Source organism: Drosophila innubila, chromosome X (assembly GCF_004354385.1).
Source record: "Drosophila innubila isolate TH190305 chromosome X, UK_Dinn_1.0, whole genome shotgun sequence".
NCBI classification, from domain to species: domain Eukaryota; kingdom Metazoa; phylum Arthropoda; class Insecta; order Diptera; family Drosophilidae; genus Drosophila; species Drosophila innubila.
Genome location: NC_047626.1, coordinates 36195223 through 36207343, shown reverse-complemented (window position 1 = coordinate 36207343; position 12121 = coordinate 36195223). Strand labels below are relative to the sequence as shown.

At 34.3% G+C, this 12121-nt stretch overlaps 1 protein-coding gene across 1 annotated transcript in view; it reads left to right on the top strand.

The window, feature by feature from the left end:
- Nucleotides 1-8238, top strand: part of LOC117794115 (F-box/LRR-repeat protein 4) — a 44029-nt gene extending 35791 nt beyond the window's left edge. The window contains exons 8-12 of the mRNA XM_034634601.1: nucleotides 7081-7245; nucleotides 7302-7467; nucleotides 7531-7722; nucleotides 7788-7857; nucleotides 7922-8238. Coding sequence (XP_034490492.1) covers nucleotides 7081-7245; nucleotides 7302-7467; nucleotides 7531-7722; nucleotides 7788-7857; nucleotides 7922-7996 — 668 coding nt within the window. The 3' untranslated portion in view covers nucleotides 7997-8238. The remainder of the gene's footprint in view (nucleotides 1-7080; nucleotides 7246-7301; nucleotides 7468-7530; nucleotides 7723-7787; nucleotides 7858-7921) is intronic.
- Nucleotides 8239-12121: the final 3883 nt, after the last annotated feature.

Below are 12121 nucleotides of genomic sequence, written 5' to 3'. Positions count from 1 at the left end.
TAAATGCATATTCTATTAGTTTGGTTACGATATCTCGTAAAACAAAATAGTTTTTCATACTAAAACTTATTTTTGGACCAATCGGTCCTATGACAGCTATATGGTCCGATTTAAACCAACTTTGGTCAGGATATATAAAACCAATTTAAATGCATATTGTATTAGTTTGGTTAAGATTCCTCATAAAACAATAAAGTTTTTCACAGTAGAACCTGATTTTCGGCCGATTGGTCCTATGATAGCTATATGATATAGTGGTCCGATAAACACTAACTTCGGTCTGGATTTTTAAAACTAACCTAAATGCATATGCTATCAATTTTGTTAATATATCTCACTAAACTAAAAAGTTTTTCATACTAAAACCTAATTTTGACCCGATCGGTCCTATGACAGCTATATGATATAGTAGTCCGATTCAAACCAACTTTGGTCAGGATATATAAAACCAAGTTAAATGCATATTGTATCAGTTTGGTTGAGATATCTCATAAAACGATGATTATCGATCTATGTTACTGCGGACGGCAGTTCGCGTTAGTGACGAAAGCAGCTCGAAGGGTGCGAAAGGCGACTAACAATATATACAGCTAAGTTGGAAAATTTGCTACGACTGTCCGATCAGATCGAGTTATATACTGATCGAAAGGTTAAGTCCTAACTAACAAAACTTTTTCTAATTCACCTCGGTCATGAGATACGGGGGTGTAAGTGGGAGGGGAAAAATTTGTATGATCGCAGCTTGTGGAGCCGTTGGGGTTTTTTGTTAAAATTATTTATTTTTTAAAAATTCTTATCAAAAATACGCGTAGATTGATACCTTGATGACCCACATCCGTTAACTGGTTCAAAAGATAAAAAAATTTAAAATTTTTAGTGGACTTCTGAAAATGAAATGAAAAGTTAGTTTCTTTGTTTGTCTTTTTGTCTGTTTGTATCAAAGCGCTAAAAAAGCTAAGATGTAATGATGGGGATTTATTCCTCTTTGAATATCTAGAAATGTTTGTTCTAAGACTTTTTCAATTTCCCGCTAGTTTAGCGGGAAAACGCTAAATCCCGCTTAAATTGAAACCTTAACAGTTTCCAAACCATAGAAGCTACAGATATGTTCTATATATTATTGGAAAGGTGTGTTTGAGGGCTTTTAAGCGTACCTTAAAATATTCGGGGAACATTTTACAGGTGATATAATGTTTTTAAGCTTACATTTTGGCGATTTCTGACAAAACGGCTCTAACGATTAATTTAAATTTTTATTTAAAGTTTTTAGATTAAACTGAATTTTCTTCGTCACATAAGTGGATATCAGAAATTTTGGGGCTAGAAATTGCTTTCGTCACTAGACTTTCACCTCGTGTAGAGGTTTTTTTTTGTGGGATTTCATATACCAAAAAACGCAAAATTGTACGTATTACAACATATTAAAATTTAACGGAAATCGTTAGAGCCGTTTTGTCAGAAATCGCCAAAATGTAAGCTAAAAAAATTTATTTCACCTGTAAAATGTAACCTGAGTACTTTAAAAAAAAAAAAATTTAAAGGTACGCATAAAAGCCCTCAATCACACATTGCCAATGATATATAGAACATATCGGTAGCTTTTATGGTTTGGAAACTGTAGAGGTTTCAATTTTAGCGGGATTTAGCGTTTTCCCGCTAAACTAGCGTTTTTTTCAAAAAGTCGTAGAACAAGCATTTCTAGATTTTCGAAAAGAAATAAATATCCATTATTACACTTAAGCTTCTTTAGCGCTTTGATGCAAACAGACAAACAGACAAACAAACTGACTTTTCATTTCATTTTGAGAACTCCACTAAAATTTTCAAATTTATTTATCTTTTGAACCAGTTATCGGATTTGGGTAATGGAGGTATCAATCGACGCGTATTTTTAAGTAGAATTTTTAGGTATAGTTTTTAAAGAAACCTAAAGGCCCCAACAGCCCTCTTACCTGCAATCATCTACATTTTTCCCCTCACACACACCCCTATCTCATGACCCAGGTTGGTTAGAAAAAGTTTTATGATGCCATTTTGTAAGCTATGACTAAACCTTTCGATCGGTATATAACTCGATCTGATCGGACAGTCGTAGCAAATTTTCCAACTTAGCTGTATATATTGTTAGTCGCCTTTCGCACCATTCGTGATGCTTTCGTCACTAACGCGAACTGCCGTCCGCAGTGAAAGTAACAATAACGAAATAAATGTATTGCACTATTTTCAAAGGACTACAACACAAATATGTACAAAGAAATGACAAATGAATTAATTAAAGAATATATGTGTACAAAGAAAAGCGTTATATACTTTCATAACGAAGTAGATTTTCTAACATTTCGAACCGCTTTCATAGAAATAAGTCCAAATAATTTAGCAAAATTAATGAGATCAACTAAAATTTTAACAGACATTCAAACATATGCAGAATTTAAAGAATTTATCGTTAAAACACATAAGGAAATATTGCACCCAGGTATAGAAAAATTAACCGGACTTTTCAAAGAAAAATACTACTATTCAGATTATCAGAATTTAATACAAAACATTATTAATTTCAAACTTGTAACATTGCTAAACCGTAACATAGAGACACAAAGCTATCATTTGAACTAACTCCAGAAACTTTCAACCCTAGAGAAAAATATGTTATAGATTTTTATATGATGGACTACAAACAATTCTCGTCTAGTATAGACATATATTCTAAATTCGCATCCCTTATCGAAGTAAACGGTAGAGATTGGCTGGAAGCAAAAAGAGCGTTACTTAAAATTGTGACTAAGTTGGCAGCTCGGTTCCACAAAAAGGGTCACACTTTTTAAAAATGAGCAACACTTGTCGGAAAGTTTGGCGCAAAATTGCAAATCCTGAAATTTTTGGATGAATTCTTCCTATATCTCAACCGCTTTGAGAGCTAGAGCAAAGAAATTTGGCAGACAGACTACCATAATGGTGGAGTAATTCAAGAGTCTTTCAAATTTTTTCCACGCCACCGTTGTCCAATGCAAATCGCAAAAACAATATATTACACCCACATTTTGAATATAGAACTCTTTTGTTATTAAATAACGTTTCGTGTTATTTTTAGCTATTATTTTGCTTATTCTCATTAATATCAGATAAACATCGCGGTAATAACTTAGGATAAATGATGATAAAAAATTCAAGCTCCTAAAGGTATGCAATAATTGATACACTGTATGGCGTTGCCCTTAGCAACACCGAAATAATCGTAGTTGGCGAGTGTTAAGCACTTAAAGTTTGGATGACCTGCCTTTAACTTATAACCTGCCTGCAACTAAATTTTTTACAAGATATCAAAGTTCCCTTGCAAGCCAATTTGTCTAGACGGTAAAGCTGGGTATGGACATAAGATTTGACACAAGCGAAGGAAAAGTGCTCAATATTTAGCTGTCGGCGAGCGAATGTCAGTGTTGCCAACGCAACACCCAAAAACAACAAAAATTATGATGGTAACTCAATTGCGACAGCTGTGCTTTGTTTAAATTTTTAAAAACGCACAGCTGATTAGATTACATTGAGGAGGCGTAGGGAATGGAAAATGACGAAAGTGTAGGACATTTAGACATTTAATTCAAGTAGGACGAGTATGCAAAGACACATTTAAGTTATGTGCGTATTTCTTAATTTTATTAATAAAAATTAAAAATTTATATAATTTGGGCTGACTAATTGTATCAGTTTTGCTAATATTCTTGAAAATTTGTCCTGGTTGAAAAAAACAAGACGTCTTTGTTTTGTTTTCAAATGAATAACGGCCATTTTAAGCTTGTCAGGCGTAAAATGTTTGAACAATTCCATATTTTCGCAGTCACCCGAGCTAAAAGCTAGCAGTGTTGAAAAACGGCATTTTCTTGGTCTGGCAGCTCCGTGTTATCCGGTCTCCGAACAAGCCAGCTTAAACGCTGTCTAAATTTCTATCTAGCTAATTTAGCAACTGTTTTTTTCATATGGATTTGACATTTAGCGCACAGCTTTTATCTTATGTCCATACCTAGCTTCAGGTTGATAGCAAGATGAGTAAACGGCCCTCAGTGTTATATTAAAATCAAGATGAGAGAACCAGTGTTGTGCCATTACGCGTAATTTTTTAATGTTTACACATTGGTGACGACAATGCGTAAACAATGAAGACAATCTGTAAAAAATGTAAACAATCCGTAAACAATGTAAACAATCCGTTAACAATGCCAACAATGCATTAACAATGTCTACAATAGTATCCTTCATAGGTTTTGCTACGCTGCTGATTGATATTTGTTGTTGTTATCTCTTTTTTAATATGGCCTGAATCCCCAGCTAAATCATCTATAATAATAATTTTTTACACCGTTAGGATAACTTATATTTATACAAAATTATACATACATATCTTAATAATTTTCGTATTCTTAGTTAATATTTCTGTCGCCTTGAATTATGTCGATTGATCCTGTACTTAAAATACTTATTGCGCTCTACAATGTGTTTTAAATGCACTATAATCAGGGGTTACACAGAAAGCAAAACAAACCGAAAATTTCCTATAACTCCATACAACTTTATCTAAACATGAGAGCCTAAAAATCAACTGAACGAACTAAATTTCTGATAATCACGGAATTACCTCTTTCTATCACTTCTGTCATTCGACAAATCGAACTAATTTCAAACCATTTAATACAAATTCATTCTGGTTCACTACAATATTATAATAATGAATAATTCAGTTGGATAATTATCAAACTTTAATTGAATATAATTGGTTTATATTTAACTATTTTATATAAATTTTTTCTCTTAAGTGCGCCAGCTCACTCTTCTCACATTGTCGGCATTGTCTACATTGTCTACATTGTTGACATTGTTAACACGTTTAAACTTTATAGTTGACACTCCATTACTTACACGTAGACAATCGTGTAATCCAAATGGTGTAGTCTACGTGGCACATCACTGCCCCGCTTGAATTTACAAAGAAATAGTAAATAGGTTCAATGCGAAAGTCATATTCAAGCTCCTTAAAGATAGCGACGGTAATTCTTGTTATTCTGCTGCGTCACCAGAAATTTTGGGTCTTGAAAAAAGCTAGTGGTCACTAGACTTTTACCTTGTAACTCCAAATTTAAAAATCAAATCACAATTACATCAAAACAAACAGAACCGTCGACCGCATTCGACAGTAGGTTTTAGAAGTCGTTCTGCTCTCCGAAGATTGTATTCCATTGCTGAAAGCCGATTTGAATAAAGTTTGATCAAGATGTGAAAGACCAACTAAAATGCAATATCCGTTAGATTGGCTAAGATATTAAAAAAAAAAAAGAAAGTGTTTCCTACTTATTTGATTTTGGGCAGAGTGTTCCTATGGCAGCTATATGATAGTGGACCGATTTGAGCCAAAATTTTTTTATTATTACATTAGGGAGCTCCGCCCCCTGCTCGATTCGCTTGCGAAATGTAAGCGTGATGAAGAGGAGCACTTCTTATAGTTTTCTTGAATAAACTTATTTTACGCAAATAAAATTACTGTTTTTCTTTAATAATTGGGACACTTGTTAATTAGGACAACCTGGTATTTCGGACTTTAAATTTTTATCTATAAAATATTCTGTAGCACGGGCACCACACAAAATTATTGATTCTGAAATCCGAACCTGCTAAATGACATGATAACTTCTTATACAAATCAGACAACTACGTTTTTTCACCGTTCAAATATAACATTTTTTGAAACAGAAAAGATTAATTATATTCACGCTGCCAGCTGTCACTGCAATTGGACTTTGGGAAAATCGCCAGATTTGGTGGGAAAAAGCAGGATTTGGCGGGAAAATTCCAGATTTGTCAAACAAATTTTAAACTTTGCGTGCAAAAGCGAATCTGTGAGTTTGGTTTAGATAACTTAAAAAACAGCACAGTTTTTCATACCAAAGCTTAATATGATCCCAATTGTTCCTATGACGGCTATGTCATACGAATAACAATAAATTAAAAAAATAAGTTATGTTTGACTGGGCTGAACCGGCAGGTCTTAAACACGTGAAGCCTTGCGCTGAATGCCGCGCTTGACCAAACTCTACTACTTGTAAACTGCTAATAAATGTGAACTTTGACCTCCATTTTGACGCACCTACAGGTCGAATTTGGCAAAACGCCGCCTTATCTCCCGATGAAATTATCTTAGTATGATTTTGGTCAAGCTTTAAGGTCGTAGGCCAATTCGTTTGGCCTGTACAAAGATACATGAGCGAGTGAGTGACTAAATGAGTGTACTGGTCAAAGAATTTTATATATATAGATGACCAATTTAGTTATATATTCTGTCAGTTTGGATACGATATCTCAAAAAACATAAACGTTTTTTATGCTAAAACTTGATTAGATTTGATGATATAGTGAGCCGATTTGAACCAACCTTAGTCAGGATTTATAAGACTTACTTACGTGCATATTCTTTCAGTTTGTAATGCAAATTCATTTATATAAAAAAAATTGTTCATACTAACACTTGATTTTCTCCCGATCGGTCCTATGGCAGCTATATGATATATTGAATCGATTTGAACCAAGTTCGGTCATTATGTACAAGACCAACTAAATGCTAAAACTGATAGATTTAACTACGATACTTCATAAAACAAAAAAGTTTTTCATACTAAAACTTCATTTTTACTGTTTTTTTTTTTATTAAAAAATCTACGGTAAATTCTAGGATGTTTTCACCAAGAAACCATAGTTCTAAAATCAATTCCTAGTCCCTTTTTTTGAGTTGATAAACATGCATTATTAGCATATCATTGGTGTTTTTAGTCCGATCCTGACAAAATGAGAGACCAATTAACCTTAAAACATAATTTTCGCCCATGAATGGACTAAAAACACAAAATTGTTTAACTCATATAGTGTGGACTAGGAATTGATTTTAGAACTATGGTTTCGTGGTGAAAAAATCATAGAATTGTTTTCATTTTTTTTTTTTTTAGATCGATGCACTCTGAGCCCATTGAAAATGGGCAAAAAAGGGTATAATGTGTTTTTTATTTATTTTCAAATACATGTTTTTTTTCGTTTAAATAGAGCTGAGCCTACGCAACTGTGCTATCGATCCACCATTGCTGAATTTTTCGTGTCTGGCCAATCTTAAAAATTTGGAGCGACTTGATCTCTTCCAAACTGCCTTTGAGTCGGAGCTACTACTAAGCATGCTCGAGGGAAACCGCAAGCTAAAGCATCTCAATCTAGGTGGGTAGAGTTAATTTGTCCAAGCTGTAAGTTCACAATTCTTTTAATGTATGAAGCCTTCTGTGGTGTTTCGGTAAACATGGATAACGTCGCAACACATCTGGCCACCTACAATACACAGCTTGTATCGCTGGATATGTGGAAAGCGCATTTTTTAACTACGCGCGGTCTGCAAGCACTAGCCCGCTGTCAGCATCTTGAAGAGTTGGATCTTGGATGGTGGTAAGTTTTTTTTGCAACTTGCGAGATATTGCTCTGTTTTACCAGTCATCATATATTTTGCAGCTTGCGGGAAGCTACATTGGGCGATAGCCTTAACCAACTTCTATCTAATTGTCCCAAACTGAAAAAGCTTTTTCTGTCAGCAGTACGAGGGATTACAGAACGTGATCTCATAAATATTGCAACGCTAGGAAAAAATCTCGAACAATTAGATCTAATGGGCATTTTAAATATAACTCACGAACGCGTTTATGAGTAAGTTTAATGATAAAATGCGTTTTTAATTATGACATCCACATATATTGCTTCTAATTTTATAGTATTCTGATGCATTGTACAAAGCTTCAATTGCTGGATCTAAGCTTTTGCGACAGCATTATGGATCGCGATGTAGGTGTGATATTAATTTTTTACTGATACATGTATATAAACTGTTTGATCTCTCTAATTACAGTTCGATGTAATCGCGAACTGGTCGCGACTCTTTAATGTTGAAATCAAGAGTAGCCGTATCTACGATGCTAGATAGTCGAATGGAAAAGTTAAATGCTTTATATAATAATACCTTAAGTCACCAAGTAGCTATTTTTGTTTTCTACATAAAATATGTTAGCATTACAATCAGGGAATAATAACAGAACCGGTACCGTAACTGTTAACCGAAATTAACCGTTTAATTTTGAGTACCGGAACCGAAATAAATTTTTTAATAAGAAGGAAAAACCAAAACCTTTGTACCGGTACGCTTTCGGTACACTTTTTCAAAAATTATTTGTTGTTTTCTTTATGTATATTATTTTAGTTGTTTTACTTTCTATTAAAAAATTACAATAAATTGAAGTTAGGTTTGTCCCGATAAAATTCGAACATAAAGTACGTTTGTCTGAACAAATCTGTCAGATTTGTTCCTAATTAACTACTTTTTTAATTAAATCGTCATTTCACTAGCATTAAAAAAAGTAGTGCTTATGAAATTTCATTTCACTAGCATTAAAAAAGGTGGGGCTAGTGAAAACGTCATTTCACTAGCATTGAAAAAAGTAGTGCTAGTGAAAAATTATTTAATTGGCATTAAATTTAAAAGTTTTCGTTGGCATTAGGTAATGCCAATGAAAACCCATTTTAATTAGCATTGAAAATAATTTTTTGGGAAATTAAAAAAAATTAGAAAAATTTGGAAAATTGTTTTTCCGATAGCTTTTCCGATATTTTGATCCGATAGTTTTATCCGATATTTTTATCCGATAGTTTAATCCGACATTTTTATCCGCTGGTGTTATCTGATATATGCTATAGTATATATCGTATAAAACTATCGGATAAATCTATCGGAAAGATCTATCGGATAAAAATATCGGATAAATATCGGAAAAACAATTTTCCAAGTTTTTTTTTTTTTTTTTTTTTTTTAGTTTCCAAAAAAATTATTTTCAATGCTAATTAAAATGGGTTTTTATTGGCATTACTTAATGCCAACAAAAAATTTTTAATTTAATGCCAACTAAATAATTTTTCACTAACACTACTTTTTTAATGCTAATGAAATTAGGTTTTCACTAGCACTACTTTTTTCAATGCTAGTGAAATGAAATTTCATCATACAAATAGAACCGTTTACCGAATTTTCTGTTTCGGGACGTACCGGAACCGAGACCGGATCTGATATTTGTTTCGGTTTGATTCCCTGATTACAATGTTATATGTGATCATAAATGAAACATTTATGGAGTGTAAATTGTAATGTTGTTGATTTGCTGTCGGACAAAAAACAAAAACGTAATACAAACAGGGGGGCTCCGCCGCATGCTCGCTTCGCTCGCGGTGAAGGCCGGAAGGGCTACAGTCAAGCCCACCCGACACTTATATATGAAACACAAACTTAAATTCGTCAAAAAGGCTAAATTAAATTGACACTGTTTATTTTCAAAATGTTTAAATAAAAAAAGTTACACTAACCATCAGACATACATAAATATATGTATATACATGTCGCTATCGCTTGCCATAGCCAAACGTATTTTTGATCGCTCTATCGTCATATCGAGTTTTATATGAGTAAACCGAATTGATTCACTTCAGATTTGTGATATTGTGCCGGTCATTTAGTGATCTTTATTAACCCTTTTTCAGCTGGTTAAGACAGTGACCTCAAATTTTTCAACTAAATAATCAGAAATTTATTGTTATGGTCCGCGGCGAGCCATCGATAGGTATCAATGTTACTAGCGCCACCTATCGGCTGACAGCAACAGCTGATCGCTTAGCCGCCACCAAAACAGCAAAAGCTTTTTTTAAATAATAATACAAATTAATAAAAAAAAAAAAAAAAACACGAAATTGACATTCTGCACTGTGTGCAAACAGGATGAGCTACCACGAACATAATAATTAGTTTTTGCGCAGTGCCGAATGTCAATTTTCGTGTTTTTTTTTTATTAATTTATATTCTTATTCAAATTTTTTATATTAAGCTTTGTTTTTTTTTTGTCACAAAATTGGATATCAGAAATTTTGGGGCTGGAATATGCTTTCGTCACTAGACTTTTACCTCGGGTAGAGGTTTTTTTTGTGGGAAGTTTTTGCAATAACCTTTTTTTTGACATTATATTATAACTATCATTAATTGTTAAATTTCATTTATTTTATATGTTGAAATCGATACTCATCGATATATTTAACAATGTAACTCTGTTTTAGCTTTGCAACTCTAGCTTTGTATGTATGTGAGTAAGAATAAGAAAACCAAGCCGGCCAATGGACGCTAAAAAAATTGATTTTGATCATCGAAGAATATATAAGTTAAAATTATAAAAAGTATTTATTCTTATTTCGTATGCTGCGTTGCCTATAATAGATCACCGGATCCTCATCAGGTTATGGGCCCAGATACACGCGAGTGTGGGCAGCAGCATTAAGAAATTGTATGAGTTGTGAAATTAATTTGACGGATTTCAGGTTAAGCACGATATAAGACACGCTGTAAAGAATGATGTCAATTTACCAAATAGAAAAGTTGGATGTAGGGAATTATGATTCCTGGTGCATTCAAATGCGAAGCGTGCTGGTAAACGCAGTAATAGAGCTGGAAATACATCGATGTTTGCCCACATCGATGTTTCGATGTTTTTGGGGGGCGAACATCGATGTATCGATACATCGACCTTTTCTAATGGGTTTTTGAAAAGTTTAATTTAATTAAAATAAATTCCAAAAATGTTCACATTTCATTTTGCCAATTTAATAGTGTCACAACGGTTTCAAAGGTTGTATAAACAAAAGAAAGAAAGAAGACTTGCCGTCACTAGACTTACTAAAATAGTTCCACACAGTTGACTGCCCATACCTTGTCCGTTTGCTAGGGATTCCTTCCTCAGGTTCCACGTCAATTGGATTCACATTATTGGAATCTGCATACAAGAACACATTTATATGTAATGAAAATATACATACACACAGACACAGCCATTAGAATCTTTCAAAAATCTGTCCATTTCAATCACTGCCAACACCAATATCCAACATCTAACCAATATCCTTCAAATAATAGATATATTTTATAAGTTTTATTAATTAAAATTGAATTTTTAGTCTTAACTTACCTAGCTTTTCCGCGTTTTTTCGATCAGTGATGGGAAAGTAGAGAAAACATCGAACATCGTAAAAAAAACATCGATGATCGAAATATTTTTGGAAACATCGATGTATCGATATTACATCGATGTTGGTTCCAGCACTACGCAGTATTGTGGTATGTTATCAACGGACATAGGCCAGCAAAAGACGCAGATGACTGGGATGTGTGCAACGACAAAACATTAGGCATGATCACATTGAGTGTGAGGCCGTCACGCCAAGCGGACCTGTGAGAAATGTGTCGCTATACAATTAATTGCTTGGACTGCGGATATTACTCTCAAGTTTGCCAAAACTGTATGAGAATTTTGTCATCGCCTCGGAAACTCGTGATAGTCTGCCAACTCTTGAGCAGTTAAAGATCAAGCTGCTGACTGAGCACGCAGAGTTGCGGATGATAATTCTGTGCAAAATGAGCAGCAAGCATTCCAGGCAAGAACTGGTCAGGAAAACAGATGCAGACCCGCATGAAGAAGGACAAGAAAGATCTAGAATGCTTCAATTGCGGTCACCGCGGGCATTTCAAGAGAGACTTCAAGAACAAAAGCAAAGAAGAGACGCCGAAGGGTCAGCAACAACGTTCGTTTACGGTTCTAGCTGCGTTGTACGCAGAAGACTTAGATTATTCGAACTGGTGTGTGGATTCAGGAGCTACTACGCATATGTGTTGCATGCGCAGCATGTTTGTGAATTATGCTTTACATGAGGAAGATGTTATGTTGGCTGACAGCAACGTTATAAAGGCAATCGGTAGAAGTGACGTTAAGCTTCAAACGGAGTTTGGCGGTTTGACATTAGAGAACGTGCAGCATGTTCCAGATATGAAGGGAAACTTTATATCAGTTGCTCAAGCTATTGACCGTGGGTGCACAGTGATGTTCGATCGGAAAGCTGCAGTTGCAGCAAACGCAATTTGTGCTATGGTGCAGTACAAACAAAATGCAGGCGTATGGCACAACAGGTATGGAAAAGAACAGAATGGTATGCGGCTTGGAGCATGTGAATTTTTCTGAGAAGACAT